Source organism: Eleutherodactylus coqui, chromosome 8, assembly GCF_035609145.1.
Source record: "Eleutherodactylus coqui strain aEleCoq1 chromosome 8, aEleCoq1.hap1, whole genome shotgun sequence".
Taxonomy (NCBI): Eukaryota; Metazoa; Chordata; class Amphibia; order Anura; family Eleutherodactylidae; genus Eleutherodactylus; species Eleutherodactylus coqui.
In genome coordinates this window covers 92,814,479-92,839,514 of record NC_089844.1, presented here as the reverse complement: position 1 = coordinate 92,839,514, position 25,036 = coordinate 92,814,479, and the positions used below count along the sequence as shown (strand labels likewise).

General features: G+C 43.8%; 1 protein-coding gene across 1 annotated transcript in view; it reads right to left on the bottom strand.

Annotated features, from left to right (window-relative positions):
• Window positions 1–10,838: 10,838 nt before the first annotated feature.
• The window catches only part of CTDSP1 (CTD small phosphatase 1), a 39,970-nt gene continuing 25,772 nt past the window's right edge, over window positions 10,839–25,036 (bottom strand). Inside the window, exons 4-7 of the mRNA XM_066576018.1 lie at window positions 24,681–24,737; window positions 23,727–23,819; window positions 22,895–23,080; window positions 10,839–15,231 (exon numbers count right to left, since the gene is read on the bottom strand). Coding sequence (XP_066432115.1) covers window positions 15,103–15,231; window positions 22,895–23,080; window positions 23,727–23,819; window positions 24,681–24,737 — 465 coding nt within the window. The 3' untranslated portion in view covers window positions 10,839–15,102. The remainder of the gene's footprint in view (window positions 15,232–22,894; window positions 23,081–23,726; window positions 23,820–24,680; window positions 24,738–25,036) is intronic.

Here is a 25,036-nt window from a genome sequence, read left to right as displayed (position 1 = left end):
GACTTCATAATGCTCTTTTGCTGGGATTTTCAGGTGAGGGGGGGAGGCTTGAAATATAAGTCCTACCTCAAAAATAAGGCCTATCTTGCCCTTAAAAAAAAAACAAAACATCACCTTACAGGCGCTGTCAGCTCCGCTGCACATCTCTTCTTCGCTTTCTGGTAAGAGGTTCAAAATCCCTGCCTCCAGGAAGCGCTGGCTTCGATTGGTTTTTGAGCGACGTGGTTCAGCCAATCACTGTAGCACTTGATGCACCAATCACAGCCATTCAATGTGATGGCTGTGATTGGCTGAGCCACGGCACTCGAGAACCAATCATAGCCAGCACTTTCTGGAGGCGGGGATTTTAACACGTTTTCTAACAGATTTGCCCCCTATATTTTATTTTTTTTTCTCTTTTGGTGGGATGTAATCCAATAATTTTGGAGCTTGTTCCCTTCATCTTTCAAAACTTCAGTAACATCCCTCGCTGCAGGTGCTGTATCAACGGGCCACGTAACAGATCCAGCAATGCAGCCGAACATTTTGGGCAGACCAGGGCTGGCAGCAAGAAAAAGCAGTAGGGGGAGGCGCAAGCTGAATTTTTTGTCACTGAGTGCGCATTGCATGGGCAAATAATCTCCTGTGTAAAATGACCTAGTGACTCCAGCTCAGGTGCATTGCCTGTAGAAGTCTGGGGTAGTCTGCTCTTCACTGCCCATCTCATCAGAGGCTCAGGAAGCTGCTATATTTCCCTCTTGCTTTACACTGCAACTCTACTTGTTCAGATTGGCTGCTGTGTATAATTAGAAGTCAGCATGTAGAGAGAGGATTTCCATTATAGCAAGGACAGAAAAGGATTACCGGCTAAGGGAAATGAACCCCAATAAGAAGACAGGAGCTTGCAAGCTGGAATAAGGAAGCGGTGTAGCATTACATGGGCTGGAACTGCGCTCTATAAAACCTACACCGTGCCCAGTCATAAAAGATAGGTCAACTGATGTGTAGTTGGCCAAATATTAACTACAGTACAATGCATCTTATTACCCTGATGATTTATAAGCCTCTTATCTGTCATTTCAAACACCCAGTAACCTCTGGACTTGAAAATTTGCACACAGGGCAACAGTCTTGGACATCTGAGGTCTCCTCAGCACGCTCCGCACAGCCACCTTAAACTTACATGACAGCCATGTGTTAATAACGAAAAGTTCTGCAAATGTATATCATAATTTGTGTTTCAGTTCCTCACTATTTTCAAGATCTCTGCTCATGGTCAATGAATGGAAACACCTTTGTTTATATCTATGGGTAGAAAACCTTGTACAAATCTGATACGTCTCACAGCTGAGGGTTTGCTTCAATTGTGTCCAGTCTAGGGGTATGGTCCCACATAGCAGCTGACATGCAGATTTGCAATTCCACGCAGTTTCAAATAGTTTAAAAGCTCATTGTAATTTGATTGATAATAGTGAATACATGGGACCCGGCCCCGTTCCTTTGTGAGGTAGAGAAAGTGACACAGTAGATTAGAGAGTTGCAGGACTTTATGCTCCATTAGGGATCAGATGAGAACCAGCGATCCAATCTCACCTCCTCCTAGCTCCAGTGATCCTTTAATCTTAGGCAGCTCCTTTCATGTGTCATATTAATGCATAAAAGGGAGATGGAACAATACGTCTGCAGCGCCATCTATTGGAAGGCAGCATTCCTGCAAGTCAATGTTAGACTCTTTATACAAGCCCTGTAACAATGACTGGGAATTGAAAACCAAGCCAGAATCCATACACATATTAATGCATGTGATGGTAAGTGGGAGTCGGGAGTCTCTTGATCTGTGTATACAGCGATGCTCTCTGATTAAAGGCTGTTGTATATTGCTTCCCCTGTATGGATTAGTTCCCCTTAACACCAGTAAGATGGAGGATAGCAGCAGCGGGGTATCAGATGTTCATTGTAAAACAACCTTGTTTAGCAGCTTCTAAATATCCAGTACAGTACTGCTTATTATACAGAATACTTGCTGTCATACACAGTAGTTCTTGATATATACAACGGACTCTTACAATGAATTAGGAAAGTCTTCAGACCGTTTTATTCTGCACTCAATACTCCATAATGACAAAGTGACAACAGAATGATAGAAATCTATGTAATTTTTTAAGTAATGAGTGCAGAATGATGGGGAAATCATGATATATATTTTTTTTATTTGCAGAAAGCCAAAACATAACAAAATGTAAAAAGGGTCTGAAGACTTTCTCGAACGCATTGTATATACAGTAGTCCTTGTTATATGCAGTAGTTTGTTTTATACATTGGTCCTTTATATGCAGTAGTCCATTATATGTAGTAGTTGATGGTGTTATATACAGTAGTAGATCTGTTGATATATACAGTATTCTGTTAAATGCCATAGTCCTTGTTCTATGCAATACTGCAGTCTTCATACAGTATATAGTAATCCTTGATGATATATACAGTGCTGCTATATGCAGTAGTTTGGTATATGCAGTTGTCCTTATTATATACAGAAGTCCATTATGTTATACGCAGTAGACCTTGTTGTTATGTACAGTAGTCTGTTATATTCAACAATTGCCTTATACAGTATGGCTTGCTATAGGCAATAGTTGTCACACCCATTATTTATTGTTATGTGCAATAATCCTTGTTATATAAGTAGTGACTATTATATACAGCAGTACTTATTATATATCGTAGTCCTTGATGACATATACAACAGTCGGTTATATGCAGTAGTCATTAAATACAGTCCATGTTCTATACAGTAGTCTGTAAGGAGTAGGTATCCTTGTTATATACAGTAGTCATTATATATAGCAGTACTTACATACAGTTGTTATATATAGTTGTTCTCGTATATACAGCAGACTGTTATATGCCGTAGTCATCATTATAGACAATAGCCTATTAGAAGCAGTCGTCCTTGTCATATAGTCTGGTATATGCAATAATCCTCATTATATACAGTAGTCCATGATGTTATATAGAGTCCTCACCTTTTGCTTCACTCGGTCATTCTCGATCCGTTGATGGCTCCAATGTGAATTTCACAGCTCGTCCTCAAGTCTCGCAGACAATAATGAGTTTCAGATCAGAACCTACTGAGACAAGATCAGTTCTGCCCCAGCGAGCAGCACATTTCATAGACTCTAATGAGCGAAATTCGGACAATTAAATGGGACCAAACACAAAGATCTCCTCTTAACACAAGATAATGAGCATTACTGAACCTAGGAAGCTGCCTGAACCACATGGGACCCGGGCCAGAACCGCGATGTCCCAGCAGGTCAATGGACTGTAAACATCGTGGGATTCCACTTACTGTGCTGAGAAACTCGTACAGCAGCAATAGATTGTATAGAAGCTGATAAGCAGATCATATGTGATCAGTAGTGTGACCGCAACACCTCTGTAGGAAGAAGGAAATACGTTTATTCTACAGCTGCGGAAAGGGCTCTTTACTGTGAGAGCTTTGCATCATCTCATCTCACAGACTATAAAGGCCGGCTTCACACGGACATATTTGTGTGTGCAGTATGCAGAGAATAGAATCCATTGATCTGAATTGGTTCATTGATAATTCCGTGCTTTGCGCAAAAAAACCAAAACATGCTCTATTTTTTCCATATTGGTGTACCAAAGGTCCCCATAGAAGTCAGTGGGGGTGCAGAAATGCACGCACAATACACAATGAGATGAATGATATTCTGCGTAATTCCACTGGAGAAAGAACACATCTGGAACTCAGACTAATTAGCCATTTTAATCGGTGTGTTTTTGTATGGCGCGTACAAATGAACATGCCTTGCGGGTGCAAAAGTAAAGTAATATAGTTCATTCTGCAAAAACACTACACTCATGCATGTGCAAACACCCATGCACCCGTGTCAATCTGACCTCAGTCTAATTAATACATTTTTCATTGCTTAATGATGGATCAACAAGGATAAACTATGGGAATGGGCTTCTCCCCTCTACTCATGACTCCAGACTGGTGGAGTGTGGGCATATAGGACAGTAAAGGGGGTGAGAGGAGTTTATTGGTCTTTAATATGGTAAGTGGGTAATTGTATTCTACACGCCCCTCCAATCTGAAGCACTGGATTTCAATTCATCCATTCAGATGGGCGTTTTTTTCGGTGCATAAAATCAGCCGGCCGGAAAAGATAGCGCATACGCACCACCGGAAAAGATAGGACTTGACCTATCTTTTGCGGGAATACGCCAGCCATTCCATAGACTCCTATGGGAGCCTATGAGAGCCGCCAGAAACGGGAAAGGAGTTTAGCAGTGGCTCGTGCTGCTAAAGTCCCTCCCCCTCCCCCTCCCCTCCCCCTCCCCCTCCCCTTCCCCTCCCCCTCCCCCTCCCCTTCCCCTCCCCCTCCCCCTCCCCCTCCCCCTCCCCTTCCCCTTCCCCTCCCCCTCCCCCTCCCCCTCCCCTTCCCCTTCCCCTCCCCCTCCCCCTCCCCCTCCCCTTCCCCTTCCCCCTCCCCCTCCCCTTCCCCTTCCCCTTCCCCCTCCCCCTCCCCTTCCCCTTCCCCTTCCCCTTCCCCCTCCCCCTCCCCTTCCCCTATGGCTTCCATAGGCTGGGGAGGATATTTGGCGCGTATATACGGTGCAGCCGGGACGTGTGAACGGCGGAGAAAACAGGAGATTTAGGTTGGTTGGCTGGACAAGAGCCTGCTAGAACCCCAAAACAGCTGTCTGTGTATGGGCAACGTTTCCTTATGGAGAAGGTTCTGATTTGGCTTATATCCTTACTCATGTTACAAGGCCGATTAGAAGGTCGGTTGGACAGTGTTTTATGTGTAAGCTACCTTCCAGTAGGTGGAAATGCAGAAACATTGTATAATCCCTAGATTTCATACCAAATTTCCCAAAGGAGCATTATATGACCTATAACTGCCCTCACTCCTACTTGGTGCTCTGCTGAAGGAGAAACAGAACCCCTCCTGTCCCTGATGTTAGACATACAGGACTGATGATACAGCACCATCTTGTGACAGTTTTTGAGAACTGCAGGTTTATGGAATATCTGATTAGAATACGGTTTTCAGATGTAATATTTTCTTTTGCTTCATTTTTCAGAATTGTATTGTTACTTGATAAGACACTTGCCAGCAGAGGCATAACTTGAAGCTCCTGGGCCCCAATGCAAAACCTGTAACAGGGCCCCTAACAATAATGCTTTATTCATAGTACTGGGCTCCCTATATGGGGGAGAGAGGCCTTATGGGCCCCCTAGGGCTGCTGAGCCCGAGTGCAACTCCATCCCCTATAGTTACGCCAGTGCTTGCCAGCTATGTTCAAGTGTTCTCAGACCCACTTTTTTGGTCCACAGTAAGGCAAGACAAAAGTCCCCGCATAACTGCTTTTTCCACTCCCATTGTTAATTAGGGGGTTTACAATAATTACAAGACTTGCTCAAAAGACATCAATTCATGCTGCTTGTGCTAAACTCTGACCTCCCATCAGCACAGTGCAACAAATATCTGGATGGATCTGACCAGGAGATGGTTTTCTGCTGCTCAGTGAACCCATTTTTGTGCTCTGTTGCCCACTGGAGTCTCACCTTTCAGGTTTTCTTAGCAATGGCACTAAAACAGGTTGTTGGCTGTTCTAGTCCTTCCGTGATAAGCAACAAGTTGTACATTCGGACACATTAGTTGGAACGTCAGTGTTTTATTTAGGTGCAGCACCTGTTCAGAACAATTCTTGACATCCTCCTCTGACCTTTTTAGCAGACGAGTGGCTTCTGTCCATGGGATTCCCTTTTGCTGGATGTTCTACGTTCAGCGCATCATTCTTCGTATACTCTCCACACCATTACATAAGAAAAACACCATGCGGGTGGCAGTGACATCCCGGCCCCGGCTAGTCTAGCACCGATGACCCCGGCCTGGTTGGAAGTCGCTCAGATCGCTGGATTTTCCCATCTAATTTGGATTTGCACTGAAACTGATCCACAGCAAACTAGTCATGTGATTTTATGCTGCACTCTGGGGTCACAACTCTTAAGTTACATACAGGGAACTCCAATCGTGAAAGAGCCACGGACTCTAATAAAGTGGCCAATGTCTACAGCAGTGTTTCCCAACTCCAGTCCTCAGGGCCCCCCAACAGCTCTTGTTTTCAGGATATCCTATAGTAAGAACTGCTGTGGCAATGTCTGAGGCACTGATATTAATTACATCACCTGTGCAATACTGAGGAAATCCTGAAAACATGACCTGTTGGGGGGACCCGAGGACTGGAGTTGGGGAACACTGGTCTACACAAACATTTAAGTAAGGTCACCTCTTGCTAGTTTCTAGTTACTATAAAAGAGTCCCCTATCCCATTTATTAACCCACCTATACGCTTTCCCACCATGGTACCCAAAAATGTACTCCAGTTATGGGCTCAAATGAGGTGGGGAACCTAGCCCGGGCACATCACTCTCCTAGCTTCCTTGCTGTGCCCCTGCTGTCCACCCACAAAGCTGCAGTTCCTTGTATGTATACCCAGATTTGACATCACCATCCAGAATTTTTGCAAGGGAGTCATTTTGTTTCAATGATTTTCAGGGGGGAGTGGGGGAGGGGTAATAAGCTCTAGCTACACAACAACAACAATAAAGCAATACTTACCTAGCAGGCGCCGTCCGGGTCCCTCCAACTTGTCTGCAGAGCCCTTGCTTTAGTCCTCAGCAGTCAACAGAACATCACTTCCTGGTAATGGAGTTTATAAACCCTGCCTCCAAGAAATGCTGGCTCTGACTGGTCCTCAAGCGCTGTGGCTGAGCCCACCAACGCAGCGCTCAATGAACCAATCAGGGCCATTCAATGCAATGGCTGTTGATTGGTTATTCGCTGCATTGATTGGCTGAGCCGTGCGCTCGAGATCCTATCAGAGCCATCGCTTGCTGGAGGTGGGGTTTCCAAACTCCATTACTAGGAAGACATACTCTATCGGCTGCTGAGTACTAAAGCAGGAGCGCCAGAGCTTAGTGGGAGGGACCCAGACAGCACCTGCTAGGTAAGTATAAGACAACCCCTGAAAATAAGACCCTGTCTCTTTTGGGGCAAAAATTAATATAAGACAGGGTCTTGTTTTGGGGGAAACAGTATCTTAACGATAGCAAAAAAATTTCTAGAGTTAGGCCTCATGTCCATGGGTGGGTCGGAGCAGGAGCTGACCTTGCCCGTGGCCAAGGACATTTTCTACCTGTCTGGGTCTTCTCCCTCCTGTCCAGATATTATTTCTTCTGCACTGTGGATGCGTGCGGGTGTGCTGTACACCTTTTTCTTTTAAAACTCTTGCTTTCCCGCGGAACCACAGCATGTCTGCAGTGTCAGCTGCGGGTAGGCCGCGGATCAGACGACTTCCATTAACTTCAATGGAAGCAGTCAGTGCGGTATCCGTACAGAATTGGAGCATGCTGCGATTTGTTTCCCAGACCAGAAGGTCCGCAAATCAAATCCGCAGACGCCCATGCATCCCTATGGGCGGCTTGATTTGCGGATCTCCGCAAATCAAAGTCGCCCATGGACATGAGGCCTAAGGGGTGAAAAAGACCCAAGGATGGATCATCCCTCAATGTGGCTCTGGTATGGGATAGATAGAAAGCCCTAGATTTGTTGTGCATTCTGAATAGTGTGTGCTGGGTAACCCCATTGGACGAACCTGTTGGTGATGTTTTTGACTTCTTGCTTGTTGTGAACAGACCCTTCTGGCTCTAATGAATTCCCCAGTTGGTAAATTGGAAGTCGCATGCTTAAGATGACAGCTTTTTGGAATGTAACAGGGAAGTTGCCAGAAACGGATTTTTCAAAACAACTTCGATTCTATTCTTCCACTGATTGAATTTCCCATCAAACATAGATCTCAAACAAAAAACGTCTACTTCTCATGTTGTGTACATGTGAAGATCAGATAATCATCATTTAAACAGTGGAAGAAATTATCTGGAGAAGATGACAGAGAATCCCAAATTATGATCAGATTGTCTATATAGCTTCCATACCACACAACGTTGTGCCAAAAAATATAACGAAGATTGTACAAAAACCGATCCACCCACCATGCCATGTAGAAGTTTATCAAAACACAAAAAAATCGTGTATTAGCAAAAAAAGAAGTCACCATAATAATGTATTCTTTCAGATCTCAAGAATAATTACTGAAAGTGTCCAAATGATATCTGATTTGAATTTATCCAAAACCTGCAGAACAAATTTGGTATCCTTGAGAAAACCCAGGACCCAAGTAACCAACGGCTGGCAAGGAACCCCCTGCTGGCAATAATGGGTCTGAATTTGAGAGGAAAACAGTCTTCGTGAATTTTGGGGATGGCATTAAATATGGGACAAATAGGATGATCTTCCCCAACGAATTTGCACTGTTTGGTGTTAATTACCACAATAGTAAGGCCTCTAATGAGTAGGTTGTCCAGATCCTTGGAATAATTCCCAGTGGGAACCCCTAGTAATGAAACATATGTGAGAGAATCAGATAGCATGGACACCACCTCTCTGATGTATAATGCCCCATCTAGTACCACAAATCACCCTCCCCATCAGCTTCTTTAATAATATTAGGATTTTGGGACAGTTCCTCAAGGGTATTCCTTTCCACATGTGATAATCTTTCAAAAATAAAACTTGTTTGTCCAAGTTTGTTAACCCCTTCTCCAACTGGGCTTGAAACTGGTCCATCCCATTAACTCTGGTCTGTAAAGGGTAGAAATTAGGATTGGCGATTTGGGTGAGATGGAATGTGTTGCTGTTCAATTCCATATGCTGGTCTGCACACACTGTTCTCTATGGGAGTGCATGCATAAAGCGAGCAGGGATGAGTCTGCTGGCGTCGAGTTCCATGGGTAACAGCATGGGAAGGGGGAGCTTGGTGAGTATCAGGACCTGCCCTATAAGCACCCTAACTTAGTTTATGGTGCTCGTAGGTGGTGACAAGTTCCCTGTGCCCAGCGCTTCTCAACTGTGCTCCCTGCAGGACCTTAATGAGGAGCTCAGCTGTCAATGAGTTTTGCCAATCATGTTTCTAATCTTAAGGGTGCCTTCACACTTGCGATTGTGATATTAACATTTGCGTTAAAAAAAAGCAGCGATAAGACTTTCTAATGTTAAAAATGCATCGCACAAAAATTACAAAGCACAAACTTGTTGCGATATTTGTGTGATGCGATTTTAACATTAGAAAGTCCTATTGACATTTGCGTAAAAAAAAAAAACAAAAAAAAAACTGCAATATCGCGATCGCCTCCTGCGCACAGATGGCTCGGACACCAAATGCGGGATTCCGGCAGTGGAGTTCGACTAAATGTCGGGCCGGTGACCCCAGCCTACCTCTCTGCCGGTCTTCATCTCTGCTATGAATGTGCCGACTTGTATGCGCCTGGTGATCTTCACAGGGCGACAGCACTGGATTGTAGGAGCAGGGGGACAAAATAAAACAATTCTGTACTAAGGAACGCACTCATAATGAAGATGACTAGTCCTGCCATTACAAGTGCACTATATACAAAAAGCAGCTGCTTGGCGACTTGACAGCAAAGACAGGGAGTGTAAGAGGCACAGAACCAGACTCTGCACCCCAGTTCCTGTGAGCTGATAGGAGCGGAAGGTGTCTTTAATATACACCAAGTACAATCACTGTACAATGGAACGTTTAGCAACTTCATCCATGATTCTTTTCCTCGCGATTTGCAAGTTCTTTGCTTGCTGACAGTGAATTGGATGATTATTGCTGACATTCAGGAAAAGGACCTAGTCCTGCTGGGGGGGGGTTGTGACATTTGTATCCTAAACAGTGATCAACACTGATACAATGTAACAAATAGAAGTTTTGAATGTAAACCACAACGTAATGCAAAGCATTTTTAAGGTCTCATGTCCACAGGCATAATTGCGGGAATTGCGGAATCCGTGTGGGTCCCCTGTGAGATGATCCACAGTTCAATATGTCCATAGACTATCATTCGGCATCCGCAGGTATTTAAATACCTGTGGATGTCATTTTTTCCCAGCGTGTGGATTGCATGCGGGGGAAAAAAAACCCCAAAACACAGCATGCCCCATTTTTCTGCAAATCCCGCAGGAATGGCTTCCACTGAAGTCAATGGAAGCCGTCCGGTCTGCTGCATGCCCGCAGCTGACACTGGACGTGCCACAGTTCCGTGGGAAAGCAGGAGATTTAAGAAAAGAAAAAAAAGGCACGCGCATGCGCGTGGCATACCAGCCAGCGTGCCGAGCGCATCTGCCAAGCAGAAGAAAAAAGATCCGGCGGTGACCCGCGCCGCATCCAAACAGGTGAGTAAATATATTTTTTGCCTCATGTCTGTGGGCACAGCAGGAATCCGCTGCGGGATTCCACACTCAGAATCCGTGTGCCCGTGCACATGAGGCCTAAAGTGACTCAATATTTGATATCAACTCAAAAACGTATTTACAGGCATTTACAATTGATGACTTACCCCCAAGATAGTTTAATTGGCGGGTGTCTGCCGCTTGGGATCCAATCAGCTGGTCCATCAGCCGCTGTCAGTGCAGATGAGCTGGAAATCTGCATCGATTGTCAGAAACGGAAGTGTGATGGAAAGGCTTTGTTTCCATTAAAACCAATGGAACCTATCACACTTTCTATTTCAACCCCAATGTGGACGTCCGGCTCCGCTGCACCAAAAGTGGGCCCGACAATCAGCTGACTGGCAGGAACCCCGAGAGGCGGCGGACACCCGGCGATAAATCATCAACAGTAAATGCCCAGAAAACACCTTTAACTGTAAAATGTCAAAGCAGCATCGACCATGAAATCAATGAGGCACAGACAGCGGGTTCAGGATTTCTCTTTAGTTTTGTTGGTTTCTTGTCATTTGAAAGATTATTTTACAGTTTGTTTTAAAATCACACACAAAAAGAAGGCACTTAAAAATATTGTTTTTCTCACCAGAGTTGTTAAGAGGATTAGCTCCCGTGTTCTCTCAGAAGACAGATATACAATAAAAATATATAATATATCATTAAAAAAAATAACTTTCAGGAATAATCGGCGGCCCCTTTAAGGGTTAAATCAAGCCCATGTGTTTTCCTGTAGACAATATAACATGCGTGCTCTTCGTTATGCGGCCTTGTTCCCCACAGCAGCCAATTGTAGCTTAACTTCCTGTGCCCAATAGTGATCGATTGGTCGCTATATTTTTGTCACATGACAGCTTAGCATCTTCCTGCATTCATTAAAGAGAAACAAAAATAGGGCTGTGCAAGAAATGCTTAATGCCTGTGTCCAGATTTTACATATACAGCAGCCCTGCCCGTTTATTTTGGAAAGGACCTCCTATTACACTGCATTACAGAGGATTTCAGCTCATGTTCGATGAACCTTTCAGTCTCACTGAGCTCCTCTTTTATGCAATAAGGCACTAATGAGTATTAAAAAGGTTGTGACAAGTTATAAAGTAGTCCCCTATGCAAAGGATAGGGGATAACTTACTGATTGGTGGGGGTCCGACCACTGGGCCCACCATAGATCCGGAGAAAGGTGATCCGCTAGGTCCTCGCGTTAATGAAGCAGAGGTCGAGCAGGTGCGCTACTGCTCCATTAACTTCAATTGCTGAAGTGCTTGAACTCAGTTATCTGCAGTGCTGTCATTGAAGTGAATGGAGCAGCAGTGCGCCTGCGTGAACTTCGCTCCATTCACTGGGGAAACGACCGGAAGGGATTACCTATTCTGTGGATAGCGGATAACTTTTTAACTTGGCACAACCCCCTTAAAAGAGTTTCTCTACACCAAGATATTAATCAATCAATGTCCGATTGGTGGGGATCCATTGCTCAGCTGTGTGAAGAAGTCATGGCCATCGCCAAAGGGCTGCTGCATACCAGGCACAGCGCTGTACATTTTGTGGCAGCAGTGCCTGGTATAGCGGCTCGATACCACTTACTTGAATGAGACCGAGATGCACTCAGGCCATGCAATGAGCGAATTTGACATCACTGGCCTGAGGAGAGGCCGTGGCACTCACCCGAGTACCACAGCCTCTTCAAATAGCTGAAAGGCAGGGGTTCTAGGCAGTCGACCCTCCAAAAGGATATTCATGATTCCCCTCCCCGAGGATAGGTCATCAATACCTTAGTACTAACAAAGGGGATTTTTTTTCAATGGCTAGGTTAAAAAATTATTATATAATCAAGATTCCTGGCCCAATTAAAGAAAATCTCCAGGTAAAACCGATGAAATGTGTTGCCTGGTGCAGGTTCCAAGGGGGTGCGGGTTGACAGAAAAAGTAGTCATGCTCCATCCACTCCCCTCCTGAGGTTAAATCATCAATAGTATTTGCATGGAAAACTGCTTTCAAAAGATACAATTCTGCCTTTCTGCAACAACCACTAGGGAAAGCTTACTGTGTTACTGAGATCACTATGTATACAGTAAACTCTTGAGCTCCACCTAGTGGTGACTGCAGGTAGCCAGAACTTTATCATGTAACTAGGTCTTTGCAGTGAATTTAGAGCTCTATAGCAGTAAAAACAGAGCTTCAGCTGCTATAAAGATAAGCTTTGAAATCAGTCAGCACGGAATTTCAGATCTACTTAAACACAAAACAAGATGGTGTTCAAGGTCAGATCCTGGACACTGTCCATGGTAGCTAGCAGATATGTTCCTATGAAGGCCATGCAGTTTCATGCACACCTTTGGGTAGTGCAGAGCAGGGCATTTTTCCTGACGGAGGCGAAACTTGTTCTTCCGATTAAGACTATGTCAGAGTGTCTACAAGGAAAACACTAAGCTATAGAGACAGGCTTACTACCGATTCCGTCCATGTTACTATGACTCTAAAATCATATATACAGATGTACATATTTATAAGGTGATAAACTAGTTAAACATAAAAGTTTATATTTGTCGCTTGACTGCCCTCTGGTGGTAATGCCACGCATAGCAATGAAGATTCTTTTTTCTTCTCGTTGCCTGCGCCACAGCAATTCCACTAACAATTCTGCCATCTGTTTGAGACGAGTCACAATGAACACTGTGCGCAAAAGTTTGTCTTCCTCGTCTTACAATCAAACTTTCGGTCTGTGTTTCTAAAGTGAGAAAACTTGTAAAGTTCTAAGCAGCCCTGCAGCAAAATGTGCAAATCCAATACAGCAAGAGAACTGAGCAATGATCAGTTTAGGACTACCAGTCTGTAGGGAGAATGGGGGTGGGATAATGGTGTTGATTATGTATTCACGTCCCCCCCATCCAAAGTTCACAAAAATAAGGCACAGTTGTGGAAAACTATTTAAGGCAAATTGTTAAATGTCCGATTCTTTGTGGAAATCACGAGGCGGTGAGAAGGCACAAATTTTGCAACGTGAGGTGCGCTCCATATTCTAGTGGTCAGCGAATCTGTTCACTCAGTCCATCATGATGGCAGTCATACTGTGTGCCAATCACATGACCTAGGTCGCACCTACAGTATAAAGGGTCTAGGAGACAGAATTTATGGATTTTCTGGACTACTAGGCAAAATGTCCAATAGTCCCGTATTCAATGATCCAACCCCATTGCTTTGAATTTGGAAACATGCCAGACCAATGGATTTTCTAGACTATTGGAATCTTGACCAAAAAGCAGTAGGAAACAAGTGCACTTTAAAAGTGCCAAGACCTGACTAATTATTGCCACCCTGCGTGTGTGTTACATTTGTGGGACCCTACAATAGCCAATATCATAAGGCACTTAGCATCTCCACAAATCTGATGGGTGGAGGGGACGCGAGGCCGGGAGTCCTCAGATCAATAATACATTTCTTATAGCGGCCCAATCAACATCCACAAAGGTGACGAATTCAACTGAAAAACTTGCAAAGCTCCCCGAAACCCAAGCCTATGTCGAAGCAGAAGTGCTAACACTATGAACCCAGAATCTTCGTGACTTCTTCAAGTCCTAATTGAGACCTTCTCAACTTTCCCCTCCCCAAAAAAACCTTTGTGGTTCCATGGTCCCTAAAATGTCCTTATTTTACAGCTTCAAAGAAAAAAAATTCCAAAAAAATTGCAAAAACAAGAAGCCCTAAAAGAGTAAATTTTCAAAATTTGCACAATTATTTGTGATGATTACATGTAATCAAGACCAGCAACCATCTGCACACGGATTGGACTGCGCCTTCTGCCTGGTGATTAGTCATTGATACATCCTAAATGTTCATAGTGTATGTTGTGATATTCAAGTTATCAAACGACCACCAGCTGACCCTATATACTGGGGGATAAGAGGGATGAAAAAAAAAAAAAAGAAAATCCGCCTACTGAATTCAACTGAAAAAAAAAACAAGAAAAAAAACAAATTGACAGTGCCCAGCTGGGACCAGTTCTATCCCAACTGTGACCAGCACATAGGGAGATAAGCCAGTGTGTAATCTGCAGCAAGTGATCCCTGCGCACCTTCCAGGTTCTTACAATTCACAACAAAGAAAATAAAATTTCTAAAAAGTTCAAAAACATCAATTCCTAACAATAGCAGGGAACAGGCCGTCCTAAAAAGAAAAAAAAAAAAAACAAAAAAAAAAAACAAAAAAAAAAAATCACAACAAACAAACGTGTGAATCAATACTTTTCCTTGCGGCCCCTATTAGCTACAAGACCTCAGCAGAGCTGACAAGGTCCCAACAAGTGAAACCTAGAGCAGTTTATACCGCCCACACCCTGAAATAAAAGCCCAAAAAAAAAGAAGAAAAAAAAAAAAAAAGCTAAATTTTTTTTCCCTGGGAATTAAAAGACGGAAATTTTAGACAAATACTTGAAACATCCCTGGTTAAAAATATAAAGAGTTTTTCATTAGTTCCTAAAGTTGTGAGGAATTTTCTTTTTTTGTCTAATTTAAAAATTAAAAAACATTAGTCCGAAATACTTTGGGTTTTGGTATCAAATTGGCAAAACACGAGTCACAAATCCCGTGAACACTGAGGCTTTAAGTGTCAAGTGCTGAACCGCCAAAGAGGCGCTGCACCCCCGGCAGCGGTAGTAGAGGCCACACCCACTCTCCAGTCTCTCCACAGTCCAGCACAGGTGTGAGCGCACACAACGAGAAGAAGCCCCTCCTCCTGGCAGTCATTAGCTGGCAGTCCTGCGCTGTTTTAGAACGCTGTACACGTCATCCACTCGGCTGAGCTTTTCAAAGAAGGGAATAAGGTCCAGCAGCTCCGTGTCGCTCATGTCATCAAACCAGGATACTACAGGCACCTGCAGAGGACAACACATTTAATTACCATCCGCCTATATGGCGACACGCAACACAATCCACCGGCAGTAAATCATCAAAAATCTAATCAGTTTATGCAAATATACATAAAAAAAAAGCATAATCATTGTTTAACCCTCTCATGATCAGCCTATTTTGTGCCATAAGGACCAAGCAATTTTCATTGTAACATTGTAATGGAGCCATAACTCGTTGACATAGCCGTATAAGGACTATATCATGTTTGCTTGTTTTTCTGGACGAGTTGTATATTTTAATGGTACCACTCTGGGGTACTTATAAATGTGTGGCATAACTTTTATTACATTTTTTTTCCAGAGTTTTTGTTGTTCTTTTATCCATTTTAGGTTGGCTTCACATGGCCGGATTTCAATAGCAGAGTCCGCCATAGTCATCCGCGCTGACGATCTGCAGTATTCTGTGCCTATTGAAAATAGAACATTCGAATGTCCGCTCAGGTGAGCGGATTCAAATCATAGCATGTTCCTTTTTTGTGTAGAATCTGCACAGACAGCTGTCACTGAAGTCAATGGAAGCCGTCCGACCTGCAGCCTATCCGCAATGTCAAAAATGATTCCCCCACCCCCCCCATCAATTAAACTTTATTGAACCTTCTTGACACTATTTAGTCCCTGAAGGGAACTTGAAGATACAACCATTCAATCGCTAGGATATTACACTGCATTACTATTGTAATGCATTCTACTATACCCATGACAGCAGTTTATTACACTGTGCGGGGGCGGGGCCTAATAGGCTGAGTTACATGGCAGACATGGAGGCCTTTGTCCGGCTTCTGGCTCTTATGGGAACTCAGTGGTATTTCGTGATCACACTGCGGCGTGATGACAGAAAAAGCTAACTTTCCTTGTCATCTGCTTACATACAATAGTTGCTATTGTGGCACATAATGGGTTAAACTGCCAGGATCTGAGGTTTCGCTGCTCCTGGCCGTTAACTGACAGCCAGGCTCCCGCTCTAAGTCACTGCCTTAAAAAGATGTATGTGCAAGTGTAAAGCCCACTAAGGAAGTCACTAAAAAGGAGTATTGCAGTCATGAAGGGTCTTGTTTCAATTGCTTATCATTTTCAAGTTCATTGCTTGCTGTCAATGAATGGGAATGTTTTGTTTCATTCCAAAGGCCAAAACCTGTACAGGCCCATAGCTCCGATCCTGAAAATGGATGCCGATGGACGGCATAGCCTCAAGCGCTCCTCTAATCTGTACCTTCCTCTGTGATACCTAGGACTACATCCAGGAAGGAAACTACACAACCGCAAAGGAGATGGAAGGGATCAGCAGTCAAGCTAGTACGCTGCCTCTACATTCAAAGTTCATCAAGCCGACAGCCATTGCTATAGGGCCCCTTGCAATCATACACTTCTTATCTACCCCGTTGGTGCCTACTGGCAGAGATCTCAATCACTCTGCAATGGTAATTATAACAGTTTTACAGCATAATTGCACTACAAAAACAAGGCATCTGTAATTAATGCTAATTTATTTTACGCCTCCAGTCACTTTTACTGCCATGCACAGAAGGGTGTGGCTTCATGGGAAATGGGCATGGCATTGTGGAAAGTGAGACTTTATTGACAGACTGAGGTCACCCATTGACTGTGAGCATTGGGGACCGTCCACTTGACAGTCACAGTGCTGGATCTAAGAGAAGTATATAAGGGTGAAAGGAGGGGAGTATCAAGAATAGAAAAGTGATGATCGAGTCAATGCAGTCATCCCCATTGACTTTACAACATGACAGCTTCTCTAACTCCTTAAAGACGCATGGTGTTTGTACTGAGTGCGGATGCTGGCGGTCGTTGACAGCTGACATCTGCTCCAAATAGCTGCGATAAGCATAAAACACTGCGCGCAGCTAGTCTACCTTTGAATATAGCTGTCATTCTGACAGCAGCATTTAAATGTCCTGATTGTCCCCTCCATGATGATATTGTGGGGTGCCATTCCCCGACTACCATGGTTTTAAAGGCCCCCAGGACTGCCATGGCTGCCTGTGAGAACATGGTATTAGTATGGAATTATACTCCATGAGCGATTAAGCAATCACAAATTCAAATTCCCAATGGGGACTAAATAAAAATGTAAAAAGGAGTTAAAAAAATTATATATTTGCTATTGCTGTAGTGGCGCAGTACATGCTTTCCTGGCCCCCTCCATAATGTCATACATGTCTTATGTAGATGCTTCGTGCAAAACCATCTTGTCATTCTGTTATGTGTATTGCACAGCTGCAGCAAGTGAGAGGTTAAGTGTTTGCAAAGCCTGGAGACTGTCTGTAAATGTATCAATTTATGTCCTATCACGTGGTATAAGAGAAGTTATAAAAGTGAGTTTTTGAAAGCGGGAAAAGGTCCATTATTCAGGGAGTCCATGTCTTCTGGAGTCCTATTCAAGAGGTCCAGCTACATGGGGGTACCTTTAACCCTCATGTAGTGAAGCATGGAAGAGGAGGAGAGGTTTTCCCAGCTTGGATGTGCATATGATGAGGAAGGAGTGAGCCCCACATAAGTAGAGTGAGAGCAAGAGCAACCGTGAGCTAGTGCTTTTCCAGGCCCAGTGCAGAGGTACTGTCTATGTCATATTTTTCTATGCAGCCGTCCGGAGTTAGTGGATCACCGTGAAGAGGTACACCCACTTCTTTCACACACGGCCGTCCTGAAGTCTGGATCACTGTGTGGAGGTACTACTGTTCAAGTCTATTGATTTCCTGCACTGTCAATGCTCTAAATTGTGCCTTTTATTGTTGAAGTTTGCAAAGTAAAGTTATTCCAGGTCCTGACCATTCCCAGGGACCTGAGGTACTTCATATCTGTCTGCGGCTCATTTTATTCTCTGCTGAAGTTCATTCTGGTGTGTACCGGAACAGTGGCGTCACCCGTGACAAACTCTTTTCCTGTTCGATCGTCTATTGGGCATCCCTATCCAAGGGGTGTCCGGAAGAGGCCCAGCACTGCCCTGGCCTTGGCTGCGTGCGTGCCTCCGGGAGGGAGCATGGCAAGTGCGGCAGTGACAAGCCAGCATCTGGCCCTCCCAGCTCCTCAGCGTATGCCATGTGTTCGGGGTCACCCTAAGGGACGCTGCATTGCTACTTCTGTAAAAGTCTGATCTGAAAAGATTTACGTACTCCAAAATGGTACCAATAGAAACTACAGGCCATACCATATACAAAAAAATAAAAATAAAAGTCCTCACACAATTAGGTCAACAAAAAAGTAAAATAGTGCTGCGGTATGTATGCCGTCAAAAGAAAATCCCCTAAAAAAAGCAGAATTCTGTTTTTCTTTAATAATTAAAACTAGTGAAACAGTTTCTGCTTTTCTAATCCATGTTTTATTTTCTGATTGTAGGTTTGTTAATTGTCTGTATATGACTATGGGGCAGCTATCTTGTCTTTGCTGCAGAGATCTGCTTTACAGCAGCTTTTAGAGATAAGCTTTAGAGCAGACTCATGGGCCATAGACACAACGGAAAGGAGGAAGCCCATTGAATTCTATGTGAGAGTGTTGTGGGCATAGTAAGTGACATGCAGATCTCATTGTGCAGGGAGGGGAGGAAGTGAGCTGTGACCATCACCTACTGTGAATGGTGAATCCTGTGTAACCTATATTTAGGTGTCACCTTTCATTGTAATCTTGTCTGTGATAACGAGATGGCTGCTGAAAAGTTTTCCCTACAGAACAGGAAGTGTCAAATGGTTATTAGACTTAGACATTGTGAGAACTGCAGGATTTTAGTTTTTTTCTAATACATATCAGGACATTGAAAATAAAACCACTAAAAAGCCTAAACAAACATAAAAGCCAGTTTATACAAGAGGTCATTTTCTGGTGACCTACCCACTTAAAAAAAACAACAAAACACAGCTGATAGGGGTGAAAAAAATAGAGAGAGAAGAAAAAAAAAATCTATACTGCCTTTTGAATATTTCCTGGTTCAGCATGTTGCTGTAGTGGTCACACAAATGATCAGCCAATCACTAGCTTCAGAAGTCATGTGAACCATGACATTTAAAAGGAGAGTAGAGTTTTTTTTTTGTTTTTTTTTTTACTACTGGACAACCCGTTCAAAGTGCATTTATATGTGAAGAATTCCACCGCAGCCAAATCAGCACCAAAATGTAGCGCAGAACTGCTGGGGATTTCACCCTTAGCAATCTGTGGCAAAATATTCCATGTAAGACCATGCAGATTTTGGGTGTTGCAGAATTCTCTGTCACATGTGCAAGCATCCGGACCTTCATTTTTGTTAAATGACGGCCAGCTTCTCAGATCCTCTATGCACTCTATACTTTGGTAGTCTAAGACCTTCCCCCTGCTCTTAGATAATCCAGCACTGATAACATCAGCCCAGTGCTCGTCCTCTATCTTCTCCTGCAAGTCTCTTGCCCAAAGAGCAGAGCTGATATATATTAGAACTTAAAATAGATTTATTTTTCTTTGATTCTAGTATTTTTATTACTTCCATGAACCATAATTTTTGTCTTTAATTTATTTACATTTCTTTTTATAATGGGGTAAAAAGAAAGGGTGGCGGTAAGGGGCAAAAACAAGCTCCCGCATGGTTTGCCATGTAACCTAAGGTCAGCCCTGCAAACCCTCAGGTGTGAGAAGTACTGGGTCTTTACAATGTTCACATATGCTGACAGCAAGCAGATATGTTGGACAAGGGGAGGAAAGTATATTAGAAATATAAGCTTTTAGCAACATGAAGGAGTTGGTGGCGGAGGCATTTAAATAAGATGTGACTTTAAAGTGCCAAGGACCACTTGTCAGCGAGTACATTACGTGCTCCAGCCCTGATCACATGACGGTGACGTCATCACAGGTCCTAAAGCATAAAACTTGCAGAGCCTGACAGCAGCCGTATGATGACAGGACCTGTGATGTCACTGCCATGTGATCAGTGATCTGGGCTCTGACCTCCGTCCCTGATCACATGACAGCGAATCATCACAGTCCTTCACTTTATTAAAAACCTGCAGAGACAGACAGCAGCCGTGTGCTAACAGGACCTGTGATGCTGTCGCATTGAAGTGATCAATCACCAGCTGTTAGCTCCGCCACCTGATCACATGACAGTTAGGCCTCATGTCCACGGGGAAAATCGGGCCCGCTACGGATTCTACATGTAGAATCTGCAGCGGGTCCCTCCTGCCCCGCGGACATGAGCGCCGAAAATACAAATAAATGAGAATAAACTTACCTCCGATCCGCTCCGTTTCTTCTCTTCGCGGCGGCGTCATCTTCTCTCGTCGCGGCCGGATCTTCATTCTTCGGCTCGGCGGATGTGCACGATGACGTCGGTGACGTGCCCCGCGCATGCGCCGGGCCGAAGCAAAATGATCCGGCCGCGGCTGAGAGAAGATGGCGCGGCGCCGAAGAGAAGAAACGGAGCGGGTAAGTAAAATGTGATTTTTGTGTCCCGCGGATCCGGACGGCTTCCATAGGCTTCAATAGAAGCCCGCGGGAGCCGTCCCCGCGGGAGACCCGCATGAAAATGGAGCATGGTCCAGATTTTTTCATGCTCCATTTTTTTTAAAATCACTTTTATTGACGATCCGCGGGTATTTATCTACCCGCGGGTGGTCAATGCATCCCTATGGGATGCGGATCCGCGCGCGGGAGAAGAGTTAAAATCCGCTGCGGATTTTAATTCTTCTTTTCCCCGTGGACATGAGCCCTTACATCACAGATCATAAACCGGCAGGGCCGCGTGCGACGCTCCCATGTAAGCAATGATGGTGATGTCATCACAGGCCCTAAACGAGCAGCCGTGTGCTTACAACTCCAATCCCTTTTACTATATTAGATCAGTCAGTGGCGCTTTGCACCACCAGAAACACTAGTACTATAATTTCCTAATAATTACTAGTCCGTATGTAGTTGAACTAACGTTTCCCCTTCCTAGATTATATGCCTGTGGTAACCAGTGCTGACCCACAATGTCTGTAGGCGTTTGTTAATCATGTTTGCATGGGCCGATGATCTGCAGTATGGAGACAAATAATTGCTAATATAATTGTTCAGCACCATACAACAGTCAGCTGCACTCTCCCAGTTTACACGAGATGTGCCGCTGACGAGCGAGCATTTTTATACTTAGTCACAAGGCAGTGATTCGTAGCTCCTTTATTTATCCATCGAGGTCGCTGTATGAGGGCTTGTTTTTTGCAGGATGAGTTGTATTTTTTAATGGTACTACTAAATGTACCATATGATGTACTGAAAAACTTTTTAAAAATTGTAAGCGGAGAGAAATGGAAAAAAAGGACATTCCACCATCTTTCGGTGCGTCCTGTTTCTACGGCGCACAAACTGCAACAAAAAGGACCTGATATCTTTATTCTATCGGTCAGTACGATTACAATGATACCAAACTTATATAGTTTTTTTGCTGTACTACTTGTATTTTTTTTTAAAGATATTAAATTTTTAAAATCATTTTCTGTGTCCATGTTCTCTGCACAAAAACTTTATTTTTCTGTCGACATAGTTATGTAAGGGGTCATTTTGTGTGGTACGTCCTGTCATTTCCATTGGCACCATTTTCGCATGCAATTGACTTTTTGATCGCTTTTTAATACATTTTTTCTTGGGGATAGGGTGACCAAAAAAGTGCATTTTGGGTTTTTTTTTTTTTTTTCGGACCATGTTCACCGTGCGGGGTAAATAATACTTTACTTTGATAGATCGGACTTTTACGGACGCAGTGATAGCTAACACGTATTTTTGCTTCATTATTTTGATTTTTTATTGCGAACATGGCAAAAGGTTTTTTTTTAAAATAATTACTAAAACTTTATTGATCTTATTTTTACACTTTCTTTTAGTCCTCCTAGAGGACAACATGCGATGCTTTGATCGCTCCAGCACTATGACATAATGCATTACGTTATACGTTTTTTTGACAGGCAGTCTATCAAGCCACTCCACGAGGATGGCTTAATAGGCAGTCTGCTAAGGCAGCCCTGGGGCCTTTCAGAACGCCCCCAGCTGCCATGACACCTGCACAGCTCCCCCAATCTCACCGCAGGGGGGCCGTACGGGACCCCCGAACATCGCTCGGGGGATTTAAATGCCGCTGTCAAAATTGACAGCGGCATTTAAACATTTAAAGGGTTAATATTGCCCATGGGTGTCAGCTGTCACACAGCAGGACGTAAAAACACTATAGGGCCATAACTGAGGGGTTAAGAATAGTCCCAACCTCTAGCAATACGAGCTCAAAAGTAGATTTTGGAATCCAGCATCAGGAACCTAAACTACAGCAGCTGTTTATATCAGGGAACTGCTCATAATACAATTCCCTAAACAAACTGTCAAATCTATGAGTCCCTTCAACAAGGTCTACAAGTAAAGGCTTGTTATCCTTATATTGAGTAACTAGGACTGTACAGATGTAGCAATTGTTATCATGACTGGCACATCACGATAACCCCATTCACAGAAATGTAGTGCATTGTATTTGTGTTACCAGAACACATTAAAAGGTCAAGTTAAAATTGGCTACATCTGTACTCGACTTAGTGTCTTTCATTCCCTTCTTAAAGTAACAGGAACCCTTTAATTGTAACTCTACATGATTATGACTGAAGACAGAAGATACAATGAAGAGACTTCATACCGCATTATCCGGATGGAAGATATAGGACGCCGGGGAATTGTCAATAATAACCAGTTTATGCAGATCCCTGCCCAGTCTGCTCAAGTCCTTGACATAATTCCCCCTATGGAAGGCACAAGATTCCCGGAAAAGGCGGGCTCGAAATGCTCCCCATTTATCCAGCAGATCAGCAACCGGGTCAGCATACTGCAAGCAAGAAAAGATGAATGAGAGAGTGTCCAGGGAATGGAAAGAATCATCAGTAACCACCACTAATATCTGAGATGTAGGAGCTAGAATGCTCTATAGGGGGCACAATCCCCTTGGGCGCAGCTCATAAATTTCAGTTACTGGAATGTTGGGCACATTTGGTCTCATTTATCAAAACCACAATACAATGTAAAAATTTACCTTGTTGCCCATAACAACCAATCAGTCTGTTTGCTACAGACAGCAATGCCAGGGTTTCTGAATAAGACCCAATAGAAGGTCCATAGAGCTGATTGGCCCTAAAGGGGTTTTCCCACATCTTAAAATTGCTTCACAGCCACTCTGTCCTTCCTAGTTGCAGCTGATCAGGACATGTGACTGCTGCAGCCAATCGATGACTATAGAAGGTCCCTGCTGTGGCCAGTGATTGGCTGCAGCAGTCACATGTCCTGATCAGCTACAACCAGGAAGGACACAGTGGCTGTGAAGCAATTTTAATATGTGGGAAAACCCCTTTAAGGTGATGAGGCGAGCAGCGCTGATAGAATTTAGGGGCTCAGCAAGGCAGATCTGAGTGCATGGACCTTGCTGATGTGATTTTCTTACCGATTACCTTTGGGTGGACTTTCCCTTTCAGGCTCACCTTTGCAAGGCTTGCGGTGAATAGGACACATTCAAACATCTCCCCCATTCGCCTCAGGAACTCGTCAACATGAGGCCTCTTTAACACATAGACCTGTGAAGGGAATGGAGAAGGAGTTGGAAATGAAGAAGAAACAGGATTCAGTTAATATCAAAATTCATAGGTTTGGGGGCACAAAGGATCGGACCGCAGGTCACAAAGGACAGATGTCCTGGGCCTGGCTCATCCAATCTTAATTGGTAGATGTAACGAGGAAAAGGAGGGGCTTTACAGTAAAAATTAAATAAATTCAGAAAATTTCCTTAAAGACAGCACTATCAAAATGCCATGATAATACAAAAGCTCGTCATTGGGAGATTTCAGCTTTGAAGGCTGCGAGATTGTAATACAGCTCTGGAATATAATACAGGATCCAACTCTGGATAAGTGCAGGATAAGTAATGTATGTACACAGTGACTCCACCAGCAGAATAGTGAGTGCAGCTCTGGAGTATAATACAGGATCCAACTCTGGATAAGTGCAGGATAAGTAATGTATGTACACAGTGACTCCACCAGCAGAATAGTGAGTGCAGCTTTGGAGTATAATACAGGATGTAACTCTGGATCAGTCCAGGATAAGTAATGTATGAACAAGTGACTCCACCAGCAGAATAGCGAGTGCAGCTCTGCAGAATAACTCTGGTTCAGTATGCTGGACCATCAGCACAGCCTCTTTAAGATCTTGTCGTCTGTGGCCGGTGCTGACCACAAGTAATCAAGAATAGGCTGAAAGATGATAGCACAGCCTATCCTGGATTACTTGAAACTAGCAGAGGCCTAGAAGATGAGATGGATGTCCAGAAAAGTCTCACGACGCTTTCAATCCAACTATGCTTCTTCCCTGAAAGCTCATGGTCAATTGATTAATTAGCAGAAGGACGCAGGGTAATAACCGCGCCAGTGATGATTTACCTGATGAACTGTTCCATCAATCTCAACAGGAATGATAAAGTCGGCATTATTGACCGGCTGCAAAACAAGAGAAAGAAAACTAAGAGCTTTCCGTAATTAGGAAACCATGATTGCTTATTCCATAAATAGCGCCACAGAGGTCTAGAGGTTGTGTGCGGTATTGCAGATCAGTCCCATTCAATCCAATGGAGCCAAGTTGCGATATCGGATATAGCCCATGGGGTGTGGAGCGGTTTCTTCTGATCCTGGACAAACCTCTTAACTCTGCACAATATGAAGAGTAAACATGAACCCAGCTAGAGCTGAAGACTAAGCCTGGCCACCCAAGGTACCCCAACTATTGGGATGATTGTTTT